The sequence below is a fragment of the Sesamum indicum genome, linkage group LG11, assembly GCF_000512975.1.
Source record: "Sesamum indicum cultivar Zhongzhi No. 13 linkage group LG11, S_indicum_v1.0, whole genome shotgun sequence".
NCBI lineage: Eukaryota > Viridiplantae > Streptophyta > Magnoliopsida > Lamiales > Pedaliaceae > Sesamum > Sesamum indicum.
The window spans coordinates 10,193,021-10,216,138 of record NC_026155.1 but is presented as its reverse complement, the minus strand read 5'-3'; the positions used below and the strand labels follow the sequence as shown (position 1 = coordinate 10,216,138).

The window sequence follows — 23,118 nt, the reverse complement described above, 5'->3', positions numbered from 1 at the left end:
ATTCTGTATATTATTCGAAATTATTTGGTATCATTGATAATATTCGATGTTATGATTATCTGAATTCAATTATATCGCTGATAATATTGTATCATAGGTAATCTTTATATTGTTTCACACAATTAATTGAGCAACTTCCGACCTCTTGTAATTGGAATAATTGAGCAACTTACAGCTGAAGTTGGAATAGTTTCAGTGCCCATCACGACAATAATTGATGGCTCAGCCTGTTGCAAAAGCCACTGGATGGTTTAACCATTAGTTTGTGGCCTTAAGAAGCCACTGGATGGTTTAACCATTAGTTTGTGGCCTAATTCTAGCTAGCTGAGTGCCATGTTTTGTGAATATTAATGTCATACGAAATAATCTTGCTTGAACTATAAACAATTATGTAGTAGCATTTTTGTGTATATATTTTATTCTTTTGTATTAATTTCTTAAGCGCTTCTATAATTAATATTATCGATGTTCAATGTGATAAAAATTGTAGTTTGTAATTATGTAGTAATTTGTGATACTTACACTTTATATATATATATATATAATTTTACTATTTTTTGGGAATTTTTTTAAGCATTGTATAATATTTTATTTTGTATAGCCCAATAATATCCTGATATATGCAACTGATGTAGAACAATATCGGCCGATGTTATTGTCGATACCACAACTTTGAACCATGGGTCTAAGAGGAGTGTTAATTCGGAGAAGAGGGTTTTCATTTTTGCATTGATGGTAAGAAGGGCATGCGCATGGGCATTATTGAGTATTATTGGGTCTATACTCAGTCCATACCCATATATTTTATTTTAGTGGATCTGTATTTAAATTTGAATTTTGGTCTAACATAAAAATAATGAGTCTGAACCTGGATATCTTTTTACCAGTTAATAGGTTTACAATAACCCCTTTGAAAAATTTGATTGGTCCAATGCGGCAAGCATGCATATTAAACTCGAAAATGGGTGGTCGTAGGGGTCGGCACGAGGTATGCAAGGGAGTATTAACTTTTAATTGCTTATTTTTTATTCTAAAAATAAATAAAATTTGAATTTAATTGATCATGATTACTTTCTTTAACTAGCTAATTTTTGTGTGCTTTTATAACTGAGGAGTAGGAGTGGGCATTGAATTGAAGGGATAGGGAGAAAGAGTTGGAACAAGAATGAGAAAGTAAACCCTAATAAACTCAAACACTCCCTATACATATTTTATTTTATTTTTTATTAAAAAAAAGTTGGGTATCCTATCATATAGTTCGAATAGGAGAATTTGATTTGAACTCAACCCAATATTTTGTAGTCGGGTGATTGAGTTATTCGATACTCAAAATTTTTAAAATAAATTCAAAAAATTATCCAAACTCTAAGTGATCGGGTCTGGAACCGAACTATCCGATCCAACCACCCCAACTCGGGAGTGAAGCTCAAGGGTTAAAATGTTTGACAACTGCGAATGGCTCAAAAGATACTTTTAATTCGATCTTTTTCCTATTCGACTTTATTGTGTAATATCAAATAAGCGGTTGTTGTAATTGTAAATTGTAATGTTTATTGTCCAAATTGAGTTTTCAGTTCTACTTTAATTGATGAAACATTAATCAAATAACTAGTCGTTGTCGCACGCAATTCTTGTGAACATATAACAAAGAACCATAGCGTGAGTTGAAGAGAAATATAAGCTTTTGGAAAGACACAAATGTAGTGTGAGGTGAGGAGAAAGAAAGAAGTTTGTGAGAAGAAAGAAATATGAAGTGAGGTGAGAGATAAAAAATATAAATTATAATTATTGATTTTATTAAAAATATGAAAGTCTGTGAGAAAAAACTATGGAAATGGTGAGAGAGAAATTTGGAGAAGTGGGTTGAGAGAAAAAAAAATCATAATTATGAGATTATAAAAAATATTAACATTACTATTTTGATAAAAAAAAAAATAAGGGAAGAAACAAAAGAGTAGATTTGGATATTTAAAAATTAGTACGATAAATTAGTTTTCTTTTATAATAGTATAAATATTGCTAGTTATAACCATAACAAAATATCGTATTTTTTTTAACGACACTTATTTGGTAATTAATTCACTTATCTTTTTTTCCCTTTTTAAATGGATCAATTATAATTATATTATGCATTTTAATAATCAACCAGTTAATATACTACAATTACCAACTCAAATGTTTATTACTTTCCAATAGCTACTAATACAGTAGATTAATACCACAACGCTGGTGAAATTTGCACACATAATCTTTTAGTTATAAAACATCAATTTCACTAACTAAACCAGACCTCGTTGACGTGTATATAGTTCACTTTTCATTCACAGCATTCAGCATTATGGATTATATCCCATCAAATTGAATTTGAATTAATACTCTTCCACTATAAAAAAAATTAAATTTTCGCTACATAAATGACCACAGCTTAAAAATCGTAGAAAATCAATACTATTACTTATGGTTGAATAAAATCAAAGCAAAAACTCAAAATTTTTACTAGAATTAATCAATATCCGCTATGGTTTTTAGCCATAGCCATAATATTTGTTATGATTTTAATCATAGTTAATTTTTTACCACACTTGCAAAAACATAAAAGTTCCGTTGCAAAGTTGGAATTAATTTTGTATTTTTCATAATTTTCACCTTCATTATAATAATTAATCATAATAAAAAATAATATTTTTTCTAGAATCCCCAAGAGAAATGCAGCCTAACCTAACCAAGTTTTGTTTTCTGCTAAAATGGCTGCCACAACTTGGCGACAAAACCTGCAAATACCATATCCGAAAACTACGAAATCCGACACTTGCCATAATTTTGCTTACACGGAACATGCAAGCAACAAACTAAACAAATATATACAGTTAAGCGTATTCGGAAGCTTACGTTTCTGGCAAGCAGTCGACGTCGCTCCTTCAGGCGAGGCAATGTCTGATCCATCTGATGAGACTGGCATGAAAAGAAAAGAGCAGAATGTAGCCAAAGACAACTTGCCGGCCGTCCAAATTAACTTAGGTTGCAGGACTACCGGCAAGTCATCCTTGGCTGCAATCGACTCTCTGCTTTTATCCATGGAAGTCTCTTCGATGGAAATGCATGGAATTCGTCGACCTATACACCATTAATATGTCAAAGTGAGTCGTAAAATTTATGGAGTGTGTGCATATATATATATATGAGCATTATTCCATTAAAAAAAAGGTAGAAAAACTGTTCCTTGTGATCAACAAATATAAATGTATTAATCTTTTGAGCAAATAATAATAAAAAAAAGGTGGAAAAGTGGTGGTCTCGTGGCTAAGGAAAGACCACATCAGTTGAGAAAGTTCCAGTTCGTTCTATCTTTATTTTAGTATGCATAAAGTGTGGGTCGCTATGCTTATTGGCTGAAACTTGGATGACGTGACCCCACTTCCTATTTATGAAAGACAAGACGGGGCAGATAAATTCAAATTTATATTTGACTTTCTGATAATATCATATAATTTATAAGTTTTCTTGCATAGCATTATAATTTATTGTAAGTTAAATAAATTTTTTTTCTGATTAAATTATTACATTTATTTCAAAAAAATCTTATCTGGATCAAATTTAATTGAATTAAACTAATTAACAGTAGACATAATCATATTTGTTAAAAAAATCATATAATAAATATAACGTGGTATGTAATTTAATTGAATTTGATCAAATTTAATCCCAACTGGAATGTTTTGGCGAATTGAATTCTTTAACTTTATTGAATATTTTTATTTAAACTTTTTTCATGTTTGTGGGTTCTTCTTTTTCTTTATTTCTTTATTTTTCCAATAATTTTTGATGATGAAACGGGTCGCCTCATAAACTGGACGTCCCATCTACACTTTGAAAGGATCAATTTCACTTTGCTCAAATTATGAAAAATATACATTTTGCTCCTTTTAATTAATATATTTTTGTGAAAGAAAATTATTTAAGAAAATATGAACCGGAATGAAATAATTATACTGTAAGCTGAATGTTAAATCCAATTACAGTAATTTATAATTTAAGTAACTTAAATTAATCTTTTTACATTATTAAATGCCAGAAATTCTTGAAAGTTTCAATATTTTTAAAAATTTCGTAAAGACACACACACATATATATATATATATATAATTTGAAATAAAATAGACTTATCTTAGAAGGGAGGAACAATATATATTTTTCTATAGTTAAATTAAAGGCCCAAAATGTTCCATGTATACATACATTTAAACAGGGAGAGAGTAAATATTCATTTTAAAGGACAAGAAGCTGTTGACAACTTGTTCCACCCAATTTATTATTAGGGTATATTTTTTTTTAGTAAGTGGATTATAATTTATCAATATTAAATATTTATATTTAATAATAATTGATAATGGTATTAATTATATATTAAGCATCAATGTTAGATAATTATAATTAATCAACACTTTTTATATATTAAAGTAGAACAATACTTGTTACTAAAATAGAATAGACTAACGTCCCATAAGTTGGTGAAGTTCGAACTTATGACTTTAAAATTACGGGGCCTTAATTTCGTCAATTAAACTAGACCTCGTTAATATTATTATATTTATCTTCTAATGATAAACATTACTTGTTAATTTAAAAACAGTATAACACAATACAAGTATATATTAAAATATAACATATAGTCTACATATGTCATATTAAATAATTATTTTATAAAAAATATTATAATTTACTAAGTTGTTGATTAAATTTATTTTTGTATAAAGATTAAATTTATAAATAAAAGTACTATAATTTATTATTATCCAAAATAAAATATACAATATTGGTTAATAATTATAATATACGGTCAATTTTGAGTATAAAAAATTGATAAACTATTGAATATAAAATTAAATATATAAAAATTTTAAAAATAAAAATATATATATATAAAAAGTTGAAAAAATAGAAAAAAAACTCGCGTGGCTCGCGAGCTGATGCATAGAGAGAATTGGAGGTCGAGCCGAGCTCAAATTTACTTAAGCTCAAAATCGAGCCTTTTTAGTCAACTCGACTCGTCTGCCGTCTCTAATCCATATTAAAGAAAGAGTAGTCGTGTATCTAGAAACGCCTCGCTTTGCGCTCTGATGCTGCTGAGTGGTATCCTTGAGAAGAACGTTTTTGCACTAAAACCAATAGAAGTCGTGTTCGTTATTGGATCACTTACATCTCAAAATCAGTAACCGACGTTTTCCCTGTTTTCAGTGCAAATCCGTGCAATATACTCGATAGAATTGAAGTTGATCTTGACAACAAGAGGAAGAGTCCTCAACGGTATATTTCATTTTCCTATACAAAATTTTATATATATATATATATATTAAACAACTTCTGTCTTGCTATTTTTATTTTGATCTACGTATGATGCAAGAATAAGATACATTTATAATTATTAGGGTAACTATAGTAAGTTTTCTTGAAATTTGTTATAGCTATAAATATTTTTTTATTTTGAAAAATACTAACATCATTTCTATTTTAACGATCGTCCAACAACTAGTTCAATTTATTAATCTTCGCTAGATTTTCATTAAGTTTTTTGTAAAGAACGGGCTAAACCATGAATTATAGTTATACTTATTTTTTTTTTAAAAAAACTTATGGATTAACTGCACAATTTTTTATAAAATACTAAAATTTTTCATCCATCTCGTCAAATTTTTTTATAATTTTTATTTTAAAAAAAAAAATACAATAAAGGCAAAGTTGATAATTTTAAACCTTCATACAAAGATTACATAGTTTCAACAAACATTAAGAAAGTATTCATAATTTTTCAAACAATAAGGGAGTATTCCTTATTCATGCTAAATCTCAGAAAAACATATTGTAATTTGCCTTAATTATTTAATTTAAAAAATATATAGGTAACCGTGCATAATTAACACAGGTTCCTACACTATAATTTAGTATATAATGATACGGGCATCAAATACAATTATTCAAACAAATTTAATATGTGCATATTATACAGGGTGATATATATGGGATCGACCCACTTGGAGTTAAATGATTATATCGTCCTCCAAAAAATAAGAAAATGACCTTATACTCTAAGGACCCATATGTTTTTGTAGGATAGAATCTAGTCTACCCGACTCGATGACATTATTTATTATCCTGGCCATTCAATGCACCACGTTGAAGGCTTATGATTCCGTTCACGTTATATTTATGTGATTGATTTAAGCGAATCTAATTTATAAGTATCCCAACTTTATCTGGAGTCTTATGTGGTGTCACACGTTTTATATACAATTTTTTTATCATCAAATCGACTTTTTTTAACACAGTAATCGTGGAGATATATGTAATTGAGGCATAGTCTATGGGTTTTTACCTTTAATTATGGTTGCAAGATCTGCAAATATTAGATCGTGACTCAAATCACATGGGGTACGCTAATACCAAAAATGAACTAATTTTGGTGGTAAATTAAGTAAGAAAAAAAGCACATAGACATGTAATATTGTAATGTCGGTTCGTAAATTCATATATATGTTCCTATTTCAAGTCTCACAATACAAATAAATAAATAAATAATAAATTGTAAAACAGATATATGAATATTTGAAGTCCTTTTTTTTTTTTATTTTTTCTCATAGAGTGCCTATTAATATATCTTTTGATTCTCAAAACGCCACTTGCTCTATTTCAGCTGTATATATATATATTACATTTTTTGTTTTATTTAATATATATACACAAATATGTACATAAAATTTACGTTACTTATTTTATACCAAAGCATTATATACGTAGTATATATATGATAAATAAAGTAAAAAAATGCAATGAGTTTGAATAAAGAATTCAATTTAATAAAAATCAATTTGGGAAGATTCTAATGACCGACGACTACATTTGGCTGCATCAAACTAATCACATCATATTATTTACATTTACGACGAAATCGTCAGTTTTTCATCAAATTATATGTACCTGCAATGAGATGAAAAACATTATATTAATCATATAATTCGTTGAAATTTGACAAAACTTAATCCAAGCTAGAATTTCTCATCTCAATGTAAACCCTTCGCATCATGACATAAACATACGCCAGGAATATGTAGATAAATCAATTGAGCCTGGCATGATAAGCCGAGAACAAACTGTAGCCAAGAACAACTTGCCGGGGCGGAAGAGCAACGACATTCTGCAGAAACCAACACCGCCGGCAAGTCATCCTTGGCTGCAAACCATTCTCCACCTCTTCATGCAAGACTGCAAGAGAAACACACACACAATGTGCTGAATAGGTCTCTCCCTCCACATTCAATTGAACCATGGTTTCACCCTTTATATAGGCAGAGAAACGGGATCCGATAATGGAAAAAAGACATATATAATTTTTTTCCTTTTCTTGATAATGAAAAGAAAAGAAAATGAAATGAATATGTAAGTGAGCTATGAAACGGCAGTGTTGAATGGGCCCTGAAAAAATATTCTTTGTTAGGGTCAACTTTCCGAAAGTGGCAGCCACAAAAATCATTCAGATTCTCATGCCATATTGAAAACAAAGGGAAACTTGCCAAATATGGGCAATCTATCTAACTTTTTTGTGCTCATGAGTAAGTGTCCATGTGGGGGGTGGGGGGTGGGGGTGGGGTCTGGCCAAGAATGGTTGAAATCAGATATGCTTTCGATTTTGAAAAGAGTGGGGAAATGGGAATAGAATATGGTATCCAGCTAGCTATTGGAAAGGAGAGATAAATGTAAACAATTCTCTAATAATTATTCAAAGAATTGTGGAATTAATGGAATGGTCAAGCAAGCAATGAAGAAATAATGACACGAAATATCAAGAATTTGACTATGGAGGAATATAGAAACCGAACGTGGTTCTCTTGCTTGCTCACTTTAAATGAGCAGTATTTACGTTCTATCAATACATTAATATAATAAATTATAAGTTCATATAGAGTAAAATAAATATATATATTTGGTAGAATTCGAATTTATAATTATATCAAATTCGTTTATGGGACTTCAACCTTAACTATTACTAAATTAAGGTATCATTGATTTGTGCGCCCATTTTCGATATCCTTTGATTGGTTGATTATCGTGCCCTTTATGTTTTCAAATTAATTTTTCTCTCCTTCTATTCTTCCAAAATATTATAAATAAAATTTTGGGATGCATGTGTAAGAATCATATGATATGCTATAATAATATTATGAGGTGGGGGTCTGAGATGTAAATGCACATTGACTTAATGTTGAAGATTTTAGAGTTTTGGAGGCATAGAACTAAAGTGGTGGAATATTTATGATCAGATAAGAGGTATCATCGGCCTACACAATATTAACTGTTATAAAAATCAACAATAAAAGGACATCCCATGTTATGTCATTTCATTAAATAGTACCAAAAAAGTCATTAATCAAAGTAACCATGACAGTTTGGCACCCCACACGTTGAGATCTCACAAAGAATAGCAAAAACACAGATCAAGAAGCAAAAAACATAAATCATTATCTTACGCAGGCCGACTGGAACTCGTCCGTTCGGTTATTCAAGGCGTGGAGTGTTTCTGGCTCCAAGTTTTTCCCCTTCCAGCGGTGGTCATCGAGAAAATTCACCGTCTTTGTAGGAATTTCCTATGGAATTCTAGGAGGGCGCCAGTCGCTTGGGAGGAAATCTGCCATCCCAAGGAAGAAGGGGGACTTGGTATTCGGCACATACAGTCCTGGAACGTGGCTCTACTTGCTCGTGTATTATGGAACATTCACCGCAAGGCAGACACGTTGTGGGTACAGTGGGTCAACGGTGTCTACCTCAGAGATGCATCAATCTGGGAATGGCAACCGAAGAAGGGGGATTCTCCACTCCTTCAACGGCTTGCCGAAATCCGCAATAGGATGATCACCGAATTTGGGTCTTCAGAGGCAGCAATTGAGCAGATGACGAGATGGTCCACCCTAAAGGGACTCCAGACGTCGAAAGCCTATGAGTACTTCAGGCCAAAACTTGCGAGGCAGCCTTGGAAAGCAGCTATTTGGAAGGCTTTCATCCCGCCGAAGTACTCGTTCATCATGTGGCTTGGTCTGCGCAACAGATTGGCTACACGGGACAGACTCGATTTCCTCCATGAGGAGGACTTATGTTCACTTTGCATCAATACCAAAGAATCGGCCAAACACCTTTTCTTTGAGTGCCCGTTTAGCACCTACGTTTGGTCACATATCCGAGTATGGCTTGGGATCAACCGACGTATGTCCACCTTGCATAGTGCGGTGAAATGGCTCAAGAAGGAGAAAACCGGATCCTCCGTTCATAACAAAGCACGACACCTCGCTTTGTCATGCACAGTCTACACCCTTTGGCGGCATCGTAACGAATTCATTTTTGAGGGTGCAGTACCCAATCCCGAGGGCCTTATTATTTCCGTGAAGATCACTGTCTATAGGGTCCTCTTGTCACTTTTCCCGCACGGTTTAATTGCTCTTTAAACTTTAGTGTGGGTCTTTTGTATCTCTCCGGGTATACCCGGAGTACCTTGTAAATATTACGGATGAATGAAAACTTACAATTCACCCCAAAAAAAAAGAAGCAAAAAACATGAAAACTTGACTCCCTACAACGGAGTGTCGTTTCATAAACAATAGCAATAAACTCTTTTTAGAAAACAAAATGACAATTTTATACCACAAACGGTGTTGTTTCACAAATAATAGCAATAAATGCATTTTAGCAAACAAACAAACCCCACATGGTGTTGTTTCACAAAACAAAGCAAAAATGCAGTTCAAGAAACATAAAACGACAATTTGGCACTAATAGTACTAATTTAAGTGAGCACATAGTCTAAGTACAACCTAAGTTCAGAAAGTGGTCTAATCTGAACATAAGTTCAAAGTAATTTAAAGTTCAATCTAAATAGTTTAAGTTGGCTTAGTTGGTAACTTTTTTAGTTTTACTTTATTTGTATTATTTTGAAAATTGAAATGCTTGAGATAAGATTCGTGAAACTGAACTCGATTCTTTAATTTTGGGCACAGTCATGCTAAGCTGTTGTGATTTGAAACAATTGAGTTTAGACTAATTATGCTTATTTAATTTTCTTTGACTTGAAAAAGTATTTTAGTTTATGTAGTCGTGAGGCTGCTGATCAGATGTAATCCATAGATTTGTAGGAAATAAGTTTGAAATTAGTAATACACGTTCGAAGTTTTGAGGTTGTCCCCTACCAAAATACACTTAACAGTCAAGTCAGACGACAGGGTGTGTTTTGGGATGGTGCCACTTGTCTCTCATCCAAAGGACTAACTCAATCAGGCTTAGGGTTGGCCCGAGCCACCCTATTGGAAAACAGGCGGATCCTCCAAAGTCTAGGCCTCAATGAAGACTATCTTGATTCTTGGGTCTAAGCCCACATCAAGCAACGTGGAGTATTTTGGGTATTGTTGAAGTAATTATGATCAATTAAACTACTTAAACAAAATGTTTAATTTAGGCAATTATCAAGTACTTTGCGCACGTTTGAACTAATAAGGATAATTTGATTGAAGTATTTTAGACTATTTATAATTAAACAGTTCACATTAATTACATTTACATTTACCTAAATTATTAAATATAATCTTAAATTAGACCTAAAGGCTAAAATTAAGAAAACAATCCTAAATCAGAAACTTTTCCTAAAACTCAGTCAAATTGATGATATATTGACTATACCAATACTGAGTGAACCTAATCCAAATTAATCTAATTCACGATTTAATTATAAATTCCCTAATCAGGACATAATTTCTAAAATTGCCTAAGGGTGTATTTGGATTGATGAACTTGAAGTTATTTCAAGAATTTGGAGAAAAGATTTCAAAAAATTTGAAAACATAGTTCAATATTAGGATGAAATGATTTGAAACCCTTTAAATATAGAATTATCCAAACATATTTGAATGATTAGTAGACAAGTAATGTGTCGTAGAGGCTGCCGTTTTTGCGCCTTTCAGCAGACTCAACTACTTTCTTACAGCAACTCACCTTCTCTGAACAACCATGGCTTGAATTTGAAGAGCCCTTATGCTCAAATTTCTGCTCCTCTACTACTCTGTCATGTAGCCCGTCATTGTTGTGCCTTTCAGCCGATCTTGAGCAACTATTTTCCTTACAGCAACTCGTCTTTGACGAATAATCATCGTGCATGGGTAGTATCTCTGATTCCAAATCTTGATGATCCATAACTTTGGCCTCATGGAGGAGATGACAATTTGCATCACAATCATGCTCGTCAGCAGCGCTGCAGCGTTTCTCTTCCCCACAAGAAATCGAATCAGATGAACACTTCTTGGAGGAGCATGATTGAAGCTGACACTTATATTGAGATTCAACATCAAAACAAGGAGAATTATCAGTACTTGAGGAACAGCCAGGTGTTCTAATACGCTTCTGCTTTTGGACGACATTTGCGTTAGTAGTAGACCGATGACATTTTTGTGCTTGTGTCGGAGTTCCTTGCAGTAGCAGCATGCTGTTGAAGATGACTAACAAGCAAGTGCCGACATCAGTTAGGACTGCAGCCCAAACGAGTGGATGTCCGGCTATTGCTAATCCCAAAACCGCAGCCTTGGTTGAAATTGCTATGATCACGTTCTCGATTATTTTTCTTTGGACTCTCTTTGCTGTACGTAATGCTTTCGGTATCCTTTGAATGTCGTTTGACATAAGAACGATGTCTCCAGTCTCTGTTGCAAGTGCAGAGCCGTTTATGCCCATTGATATACCAACTTCTGCTGCGGATAGTGCTGGAGCGTCGTTGAAACCATCACCGGTCATGGCTGTTGGACCCTCTTTCTGGAGCTCTTTAATTATTCTTACTTTGTCTTCTGGCAGGAGTTCAACGTGAACGACATCTAAAATCCCTGCTAACTGATTGTGATAATATTTAATTAGAAATAATTGCCTTTTAACTACTGAAGTGCAGTTATACCAAAGAACTTCAATTTCGAAGGCTGAATTGCTAGTTACCTGAGACTGTGCATGCTTGGCAGCTGTGTAAGAATCCCCAGTTAGCATCACAGTCTTGATACCCATTGACTTCAGCTCTTCCAATGCTTCCTTTGCTCCCGTTCGACATGCATCAGAGAGACAGAAGATGCCGGCAGGAGATGACCCCAAGAATATGTAACCAATGGACTTTCCTTCTATGTCATAACCTTCTAATTTCGGAACTGGATGTCATAAGTGCAAAGGTTATTGCTGAAGAAGCCCAAAAGAAAAATGTAAAAATATGTGTTTCTTTGGTAGAGTTCAACAAGGTAAATCATCAAATTTTGACAAACTTGTTTGTTGAAAAGTGCTACTTTGCCTAGGGATTCAATATAGACGAGAGTCACGAGATCAAGTTTTTCACCTGCGGTACACCCTGCTCTTGAAGCAACTTTCCAGTTTCCAACGTATACGTCTTTATCCTCAATTCTCCCACAGATCCCTTCTCCTGGAAAAATTTGAAATTTCTCCACTTTTTCAGGCTTCGGCTCAATTGCATGTGCTCTTGCAAAGTCGATGAGAGCAGCTGCCATTGGATGGCTCGATTTGCTTTCGATGCTCGAAATCCTGGAAATATTACCAGAGATATTCAGTTCATACTCCACAGGCATCGTCTACAGTTGAGGAGAATTCAAATGCTACATGACATATACTTCATTAGCCCCACAGAAATATGATAAAAACAGAAAAATGGGTTCATACCAATAAAGCAGTCTGCTTAGGCTAACATTATCCTGGAGGGATATGAAATCCGCCACAAGAAATTCTCCCCTTGTTATCGTCCCAGTTTTGTCAAAGGCCATGATCTTTATATGAGCAAGAGACTCAAGATGCTCGGTTCCTTTGAACAGAACTCCCAGCCTTGCTGCTTTTGATAGTGCACAGAACATGGCAACTGGTGTGGACAAAACAAGTGCACATGGACATCCACTCACCAAAACAACAAGAGCCAATTGGTACCATTCTTTCTTATTCCTGACTCTGAATGCCACAGGAACAATGACCAAGAAAGCCGCTATCGCTAGTATGGCTACAAGAAAGCTTGAAAAGAATATGTGAACATATAAGTGCATGATTTTAAAGACCTAACAAATTCTTAAGGTTTTAAGGACGTACAGTTTCGTACAGAGATGGCATTATGTCAAATTAATTAGAACATATATCACATGTTCATATATTTGTACAAGCATTTCTTTCCTGCTTTGCTCTATATCCTGACAGAGCAAAATATTTTCCTCGACGATTCTAGTAGTAAAATCCTAGGTCCAAACAAAAGCTTAACAGAGTAAATGTTTTCATCTTATTAGTTTGGGTAGGAAAAGAACTTGAAATTACTACCAGGAGCGTAGTATTTGGCACACTTGTCCATAAATCTTTGAGTTCTCGACTTTTTGTTTCGAGCATCTTCTACAAGTTTCGCCGTTCTGGCCACCACACAATCTTCTGCTATTGCCGTAGTCTTAACAGTTATATAGCCTGAAAATTGTGCATATAGAAAACAAATTTCATGGCAGTATCACAAAAGGCAGAGCAAGGAAAGGTCAAATTGTTACCATTGAGATTGATCGTGCCAGCCCAAACAAGGGAGTCCTTCTCCTTGGCTACAGGAAATGATTCTCCTGTCAAAAACTTCTCGTCGACTTCACAGCCACCATCTACGACAATTCCATCAATAGGTATAACTTCACCAGCCTTCACAGCTAGTACCATGTTCAACATGACTTCGTCTGCATTGATTTCTTCACCTGTATCAGCTAGAACAGCCCTTTGGGGTACTACATTAACTAACGATGACATAACAGCTGTAGCCTGTATAAATTAAGAAAAAAATCATCATCAGAAAGTACTTTCCTAGAATAGTAATCAACTCAAAAGTAGACAGACATCTCCATTTCAGACCTTATGGCTTGCCCTCGACTCTAGCCACTGAGCTATTGTAAACAGGAACACCATAGTGCCAGCTTCCCAGTAATCATGAAGAGCAATTGATCCTGAAACTGCAAGATGTAATATGTTATTAGGTTGCTACATGTCCCTACCGAGACCTATGTGTGGCTACTAGACAATGTACCTGCAATCACAACAAGGACGTTGATATCAAGTGTAAGATTGTGAACTGCCAGAACTGCCTTTGACAAAATCGGTAGCACTCCCATGGCAACTGCTCCGATGGCTAACCATCCAAGGGGACTGTAAATGTATTTTAGAAATGAAAGCAAGAGTAATACACTGCTGATGATGGCATATGGCCTTGGCCATTTGTTCTTGTAGTTTGGCTCTCCGTGTACTCTCACATTTGCCTCCAACCTTGCTCGATTCAGTGCTTTAACTGCAAAAGAACAACACCCAGACACATGCAAAAAAAAAAACATAAATCTCCACCACAAGTGAAATAAAATCAATTTTTATACAATCAATGTCACTTCTCAAGTACAAAAGATGGACAATGAGGTATCTCTTTTGACCTAAGTTGTTAGTACTCCAAGTTCAGATTGCAATCAACCAGTTCAGAGCAATTCCCACGTACAACAGGCTTACGGGCCTGGGGTGCAGTAAAAATATAAAAGTTGCATATACGGAGAGGAGAATATGCTCGAAAACAAGAACTGCATGCGTCATAGATATGATCAACAACATGATAATCTTGCCAACTTTTTTCATAAATCTAACTTTTTCGCTCGTCTATCCCTGAATCACTCATTAAATATTAAGAACGCTGCAGGCCACCACAGGCTGGAGACAACATTAGAAAAAGTAAAAACTACTTGTTGCATAGCCAGAAGGCCAAAAAACCTAATCTTTCCTTTCTTCTCATCCACCCTTTTCATTCAACTGTTCACTTGGTGGATTGAGCATCTAACTAAACTGCATCCATATCTACCAGAACTAAAATCAGCAATGCATGAATCATTGAAAACGAAAATTATGACAAAAAATACACAGAAATAGAGAACAATAACTAGTTAAAGAATTCGTATACAGGTTATGAAACGTATAGTTTTTACCTATTTGAATCTGGGAGATGAGGAGAGAATCATGAACAACAATCACTGTTTTGGTCGGAACTATAACAGAAAAGTCCTTAACTCCATCAAGTGAACTAAGAGTTCTCTCAATCGTTGGACTCTCTGAGGAACAGAAAAGCCCCAGTACATCAAAGTAGCTTTTCTGGAACTTCTTCCCCACATTTTTGTCAATGGCCTCCATTTCCAACTTTCTTCAGTTCCTGTGTGCAAAATTTACGAGGACAGATCTCCAAAGGAATTTCTAACCAGAGCAGTATTGTAATGCCTTGAGCAATTAACTTCACACACACACACACACACACACACACACACACACAAATATCATGTAAAGCAAAGCATTTGATGGTATGAAGAACTGAGTATTTCTTGAAATCTGCCTGAAAATTTATTTTGATTACGGCTTATGCAGAGGGGCCTTGATATGAACAAGTAAGCAAGCTAGTGGGGATTTGCAAAGGAAGCATTTAAATGTATACTATATATAAATCATCATCACTCTAAATAACTAATTTGGTACATTTTTAGATGGACATACCAAATTATCATTATTTATTGAGATAATAATATATTAATATCTATGTAATTAATTGTATGCATGTGAATTGATTACGATTGTATGAATTTCAATAATCAATAGTCAATATACGATAATTATCAATATTAATATGAATAATTAAAGCAATATCTACCATTACAGTTCACCCGGGCAGGTGTTTGCATGATCTTGTTCTTGTGTTTTTTGCCCGAGGCTCATCGCTTTGGCTTGATTAACTCTGATTTGAGGTTTTAATATTATTTTTTTTAAAAAAAAAATAAATTAATAACTACCATTACAGTGATTTGAAAAAAAAATTCAATTTCATCAATTAAATTAGGGTCATTCGCCTCTTATTCGACTCATTATTTAAAATCTTTATCATTTTTATTTTATTGTATTTTTTATTTGATTTGTATTATTTTAAATTATTCCTTTTTACTTATTATAATTTAACAAATATATTGAAATAGCTAAATGCATTAATTTCATATTTTAAAACTTTAAGAACACGAATAAGGTGTGTAAGCAAAACTTATTTGGAAATTTGATATAGCATGAGAAAAATAATGAAAAGAATTTGGTCGTACCATTGCATATCAACCCAAAGAATTGGAGCGTCCGGGAATTTAGAACCCGAGTGAGGTTGGGATGCACGCTTTCAATATCTTTTGATAAGAAATTCGGCATTGTTCACATGAATTTGTATTTATATGAGTTATGAATAATTTAATTAATATAAAATTACTCATTATTGCATGGGTTTTTTAATATATATATATAAAACTGTGATATAAAATAAAAAAATTATAAAAAAAATAATCACAGTGTGAAGGATGAGAAGAACGAAATATGGAGTGAGGTGAGAGAAAATAAATTATAATTATAAATTTATTAAAAATATAAAAATTTGTGAAAAATATATATGTAAGAGAGAAATATGGAGCAGTGGGGTGTGAGGGAAAAAATTGTAATTGTAATATTATTAGAAAAATATTAAAATTACTATTTTGATCAAATTTTTCTTTGAAGCGAATATATAATTATTGGGTAAATTTGGGTATTAAAAAATTTGTGCAACAAATTTTTTTTTTTATAAATTATAATAGTAATCAAGATTTAGAACCGCATCGGTATTCGTGGCATGTTTCCTCTTCACTAAAAGTACCAATACTTTGGTAGCAGCCCTTTTTCTGGACAGCCTACGTTGCTTATACACCCTGATTTCTTGTATGTTTGAAGGAGTATTAACAATTCCAACATTTTTAACTAACTTGAATCCTAAACTGAAAATGTCGATCCAGAAATAATAATAAAGATTTCTTTAATTAGTTGGTAATATTATTTGATATTTTACAAATTTCAAATTATTGTACATGCATCCATCATTACATTTAAATTTCACTATATAATCATATAATAAGATATTAATTACTTATATAGATAAATAAATAAATATGTAAAATTTCTTGATCACGAGGTCTCAGTCTCACCGTCTACAAAAATAAGACATTATCGGCAAAATCTGGAAAGAACATTAGTTCAGAATTTTGACAGCTAGTTCAAATCGCAAAAATCAGGACAAATTAGTTGAGAAATTCCGATCGAGTGGGCAGACATGTCTGGAGTTAAGCTCCAACAGAGGTTTGCACCTTTGGTCCAAAACCTTCTTTCTGCAGATGATACAATATTGTATTGAGAAACACTTTCTAATTAAGTTCATAGATCCTGATCATCAGCCTTCTTGCACTATCCACTTTCAATTGATTCTGAAATGTCTGTGACTAATTACGTATCCGGAGGCCGAATCTGTAAAGGTTTAATCATTCTTACACTTGCTTACGTATTATTACTCGATCACAATTTCTGATAGCCCTCTCAAACTCGCTCCAACCTTTCCATTTCCTTTGCAGCATTCTCTTCTCAAGCTGTTGCAACATCCATGCAATGTTCGTCCTTTGAGCTTATCGTCGTGATTTGCACAGTGGTTTTCCATGCAATGATTGTTATGCATCACCTGCTTATCAGATATTGGTGATTGTGAAGACCCCTTATGCTCACATTTCTGCTTCTCTACTGTCTCATGGAGCCTGTTGTGTTTGTGCCTTTGAGCAGATTTTGAACAACTATTTTTCTTACAGCAGCTCTCCTTCTTAGGACAACCATGGTTGTGTGCTGTCTGGGACTCCAAATCTTGATCATGCATAGCTTTTGCCTCGTCGTGCTGATGACAATGTATTCTCTCTGATTTCAGATCATGATGATCCATAGCTTTGGCTTCATTGTGGTGATGAGCATGTGCATCACAACCGTGCTCTTTAGCAGTGTTCGAGCATTTCTTTTTCCCACAAGAACTTGAAGCAGAAGAACATGTCTCGGAGGAGCATGTTTGAGGCTGACACTTCTTTTGAGATTCAACATCAAAGCAAGAAGAATTATCAGTATGTGAGGAACAGCCAGATGTACTACTACACTTCTGTTTATGGACATGTGAATTAATAGTAGACCGACAACATTGTTTTTGTTGTGCCGGGATTCCTTGCAGTAGTAGCATGCTGTTGAAGATCACTAACAAGCACGTTCCTACGTCAGTTAGCACTGCAGCCCAAACGAGGGGATGACCGGCTATTGCTAATCCCAAAATCGCAGCTTTGGTTGAAATTGCTATTACCACGTTCTCGACTATTTTCCTTCGGACTTTCTTTGCAATACGTAAAGCTTTGGGTATCCTTTGAATGTCGTTTGACATAAGAACAACGTCTCCAGTTTCTGTTGCAAGTGCAGAGCCGGATACGCCCATTGAGATACCAATATCTGCTGTGGCTAATGCAGGAGCATCATTGACACCGTCACCTATCATGGCCGTTGGACCCTCTTTCTGAAGCTCTTTAATTATTCTTTCTTTGTCTTCTGGCAGGAGTTCAGCATGAACAACCTCTAAAGCCCCTCCTAACTGATCGAAGTATTATTTTAGCCAATTTGTTTACAAGAATTTATCCCAAACATAATTACCTTTAGCTACTGATGGTGACACTATCAGTATTTTACCTGAGCCTGTGCATGCTTGGCAGCCGTGCAGGAATCCCCAGTTAGCATCACAGTCTTGATGCCTATTGACTTCAGCTCTTTCAGAGCCTCCTTTGCTCCCGTTCGACATGCATCAGAGAGACAGAAGATGCCGGCAGGAGACGGCCCCAAGAAAACGTAACCAACGGACTTTCCTTCTACGTCATAACCTTCTAATTTCGGAACTGGATGTCAAAAGTGCAAAGGTTATTGCTGAAAAGGCCCAAAAGACAAAAACAATAATATGCTTAACTTCTTCAGTACAATTCAACTAAGCTGATCATATGCTGTTGAAAGTGCTACTTTTCCAGAGTTTCAATGTAGAAGAGATTGAGTTTTTCACCTATAGTACACCCTGCTCTTGAAGCAACTTTCCAGTTTCCAACATATATGTCATTATCTTCGATTCTCCCTAAAATCCCTTCACCTGGAAAAATTTGAAATTTCTCCACTTTTTCAGGCGTTGGCTCAATTCCTTGTGCTCTTGCAAAATCAACCAGAGCAGCTGCCATTGGATGACTTGATTTGCTTTCAACGCTTGAGATCCTGGAGATGTTCAACTCATATTCTAAGGTCGTTTCTACAGGTAAGAAGAATTCGAATACGATAGGAGATATACTTCATTAGTCCTACACAAAAATGATAAAAACATAAGAGAAGCTTATACCAGTAGAGCAGTGTGTTGAGGCTAACATTATCCTGGAGAGATTTGAAATCTGCCACGAGAAATTCTCCCCTTGTTATCGTCCCAGTTTTGTCGAAGGCCGTGATCTTTATACGAGCAAGAGTTTCAAGATGCTCGGCTCCTTTGAACAGTACTCCAAGCCTTGCTGCTTTCGATAGTGCACAGAACATGGCAACTGGTGTGGACAGAAGAAGTGCACATGGACATCCACTCACCAAAACGACGAGCGACAAGTGGTACCATTCTTTCTTATTTTCGACTTTGAATGCCACAGGGACTATGGCCAAAAAAGCTGATATCACCACTATGGCTGCAAGAGAATTCAGAAAGAATGTTTTCCTCAATAGTTCTATTATTAACATCCTATTTCCAAGAAAAGTTTAACAGAGTAAGTATTTGTATCTTAGTGAAAATTTACTCACCAGGCGTGTAGTACTTGGCGCACTTGTCTATAAATCTTTGAGTTCTCGATTTTTTGTTTTGAGCATCTTCTACCAGTTTTGCCATTCTGGCCACCACGCAATCTTCCGTTACCGCCGTGGTTTTAACAGTTATGTAGCCTAAAAAATGTGCACCTAGAAAATGAATTTCATGGCAATATCCAAAGGCCGAGCAAGTAAGTGCCTAACTGTTACCATTGAGATTGATCGTGCTAGCCCAAACGATGGAGTCTTTCTGCTTGGCTACAGGGAATGACTCTCCCGTCAAAAACTTCTCATCCACTTCACAGTTACCTTCCACAACAACTCCATCAATAGGTATAACTTCACCAGCCTTCACAGCTAGAACTGTATTCAACTTGACTTCGTCTGCATTGATTTCTTCACCTGTATCAGCCATGACTGCCCTCTGGGGTACTACATTTACTAACGACGACATAACGGCTGTAGCCTATATGATTAGAAAAAAATTCCATCTTCAGAAAGTACTTGTATAGAATTAACTCAGAAAGAGGCAGAGGTTGCAGTTTGCAGACCTTATGGCTTGCCCTCGACTCTAGCCACTCTGCTATGGTAAACAAGAAGACAATAGTGGCAGCTTCCCAGTAATCATGAAGGGCAATTGATCCTGAAACTGCAAAATATCATATAATTTGTTAGAACTGTAATTAAAAAATTTTAAATCTATGATCCATTATACCGAGACAGACACAACAATGAACTAATAAGTCAAGATGTTCAGATTTATTTTCTGAGATGAACTATGATGTGACCTGTAATTGTCATGAACTAACTATTTGAACATCAGCAGCTCCAGTTTAAGATATAATATCTCCGGTAGCTGCAAGTTTCCATCAAGAGCTAACTCTGTGTCTATTACCAAATTAATGCTTTTGTCTAACTGGAATATGAAAAAGGTTGCTCATAATATACCTGCGATTAAAACAAGGATGTTGATATCAAGTGTAAGATTGCGAACTGCTGAAACTGCCTTTAATAATATTGGTATGATTCCAACAGCAATTGCTCCGATGGCCAACCATCCGAGGGGACTGTAGACGTATTTTAGAAATGAAAGCAGGAGTAATACACCGCTAATGACAGCATATGGGCTTGGCCATTTGTTCTTGTAGTTTGGCTCGCCATAGGCTCTGATATTTGCCTCCAACCTTGCTTGATTCAGTGCTTTAACTGCAAAAAACGACACAAAGACGCAAAAGGATAAACTTCCACGTACCTCACAGAGTTTGAAATAAAATCAATTTTCATTTGTTCAGTGTCACTACTTAAAGACAATAAGAAAGAAAATGAGATATCCCTTTCGACCAAGTTGTTCATAGTCCAATTTCAGGTTGCAATCAGCTGGTCTTTTGAAGCACGCGTACAACAGGCTAACAATTCTGGGGCGCAGTAAAAATCAGAAAGTGATATTTATCTGTATACAGTACTCTTCTTGTGTGTATAGACTTATACATACATGCAAGCATGTATATGTACCTACATACAGAGAGGGGAATTTGCTCTAATACAATAATTGCATGCATCGTCAACATTTTTAACAGCATGATAGCTTTCCAGCCAAATATAGCCAACTTTTTATTCATAAACAATAACTTTTCTTCACAATAACTCATAAAGTATCAAGAAGACCGGCGGCCACCACCGCCTGGAAACAACCTTAAAAAAGGCGAACCTAATTTTCCTTTGTTCTTATTACACCTTTTTCCTTCAACTGTTTTCTTGGTGGATTGAGCTAGCATCTAATTAAATGCATCGATATCTACTAGTAATAAAGGAAGGCAATGCATGAATCTTTTCAAGTGAAAACCATGAGAAGAAAAATACCAAAAAAATAGAGAGCATTTAAAGAATCAATATATCACTGAATTATGCAAACATATATATAATTTTTACCTATTTGAATCTGGGAGATGAGGAGAGAATCATGAACAACAATCACTGTTTTGGTTGGAACTATTACAGAAAAGTCCTTAACTCCATCAAGTGAACTAAGAATTCTCTCAATCATTGGAATCTCCGAGGAACAGCAAAGCCCCAGTACATCAAAGTAGCTTTTCTGGAACTTCTTCCCCACATTTTTGTCAATGGTCTCCATTTCCCACCTTCTTGAGTTCTTATGTACAAGAAAATCATAAGAACAGATGTCAACTACAAACTCACACAAACACACTAGTAAAGTACCACATATATACAAATGTGCATGTATATATCAGTGTGTGAGATGGGGTGGGTGGGTTGTTATCGAAGTGCATGCAGAAGAGTTCTTGCAAACCTTGTGATAATTGAAAAACTGATGATTTCTTGAGATCTGGCAGAAACTATATCTGATAAAAGCTTGTGCAAATCGAAGAAGCTATGTAGTAGCTATAGTGTGCGAAAAGGGTAGATTCAGAAAAAGAATGTGGAGTGGAATTCATGGGCATTCTTCCTCATATCTCTCTCTATTAATGTTGTCATTCTGTCTCGTGGGTTGATACATAAATAGCTCAGAAATCAGTTGGGAACGACAAAGTTGGAATCCTCATGTAAATGCACAATCTCGGCACGCTTGTTGATTGGAATATATGCTGTCCTTCGGTGCCCGCCTGAGGACCGGAATGAGAATTTTGCACCTATTTTTTCAAGTTGTTAAGCGGTAATTAAAGAAATGACAATAATGTTTTACAGTACTTTATCGTGGTATCAATGTGTGATTGATACGTATTTTTCTTTTAAATAAAAAGTTAAAAATATAACTAATTTATATTATATTACCACTAAAATATACGCGATAAAAAAATCATTTATCGAAAACACTAACCTCTTTTGCTTTAGTTTAACAAATTATACTGCAAAAATGACAAAAATGTACATTCTGAATGTTGACTTTAACAATGTATTAGACGATTAGGTACACTCCCCTTAAGGTTGTTAATTATATGTACAAACTATGCAATATCACATTCCATAATTCTGAATCCGATACGATAAGAATTTTCTCATTTTATTCTTTAGTTAGTACTAAATCGAATAAGAATGTTTACCTAATGTCTTTTTTTTTTTTTAATTTCATTGACGGGGTTATTTGCATGAACCTCCCTTAGGACTTCATGTTTAAGTGAAGACTTTCCTTGAGGAAGGTTGACCGTTAGTTGATGGTTAAATATAAGGGTAAAATTATAATATTACTTAATATAAAACGATAAGAATTAAGAATAAAAATGAAGTAAATAATTAATGTGACGTCCAATATTGAAATTATCATGAATATTATAAAGTATATATATATATATATTATTAGATTATCAAACTGAATTTGATTTGATAATTTGAGCG

At 34.5% G+C, this 23,118-nt stretch overlaps 2 protein-coding genes across 2 annotated transcripts; both read right to left on the bottom strand.

Moving 5' to 3' along the window:
• Positions 10,945-15,237, bottom strand: LOC105173927 (putative inactive cadmium/zinc-transporting ATPase HMA3). Its single transcript, XM_011095846.1, has 9 exons — positions 15,036-15,237; positions 14,102-14,359; positions 13,930-14,027; positions 13,584-13,839; positions 13,369-13,506; positions 12,733-13,060; positions 12,395-12,597; positions 12,010-12,212; positions 10,945-11,910 (listed from the first exon to the last, which is right to left on the bottom strand). The coding sequence occupies exons 1-9, from the start codon at positions 15,235-15,237 to the stop codon at positions 10,945-10,947; spliced, it is 2,652 nt and encodes an 883-aa protein (XP_011094148.1).
• Positions 17,104-22,413, bottom strand: LOC105173878 (putative inactive cadmium/zinc-transporting ATPase HMA3). Its single transcript, XM_011095780.2, has 10 exons — positions 22,076-22,413; positions 21,697-21,916; positions 20,716-20,973; positions 20,319-20,416; positions 19,978-20,233; positions 19,765-19,902; positions 19,325-19,652; positions 19,001-19,203; positions 18,640-18,842; positions 17,104-18,544 (listed from the first exon to the last, which is right to left on the bottom strand). The coding sequence occupies exons 2-10, from the start codon at positions 21,896-21,898 to the stop codon at positions 17,441-17,443; spliced, it is 2,790 nt and encodes a 929-aa protein (XP_011094082.1). The 5' UTR covers positions 21,899-21,916; positions 22,076-22,413; the 3' UTR covers positions 17,104-17,440.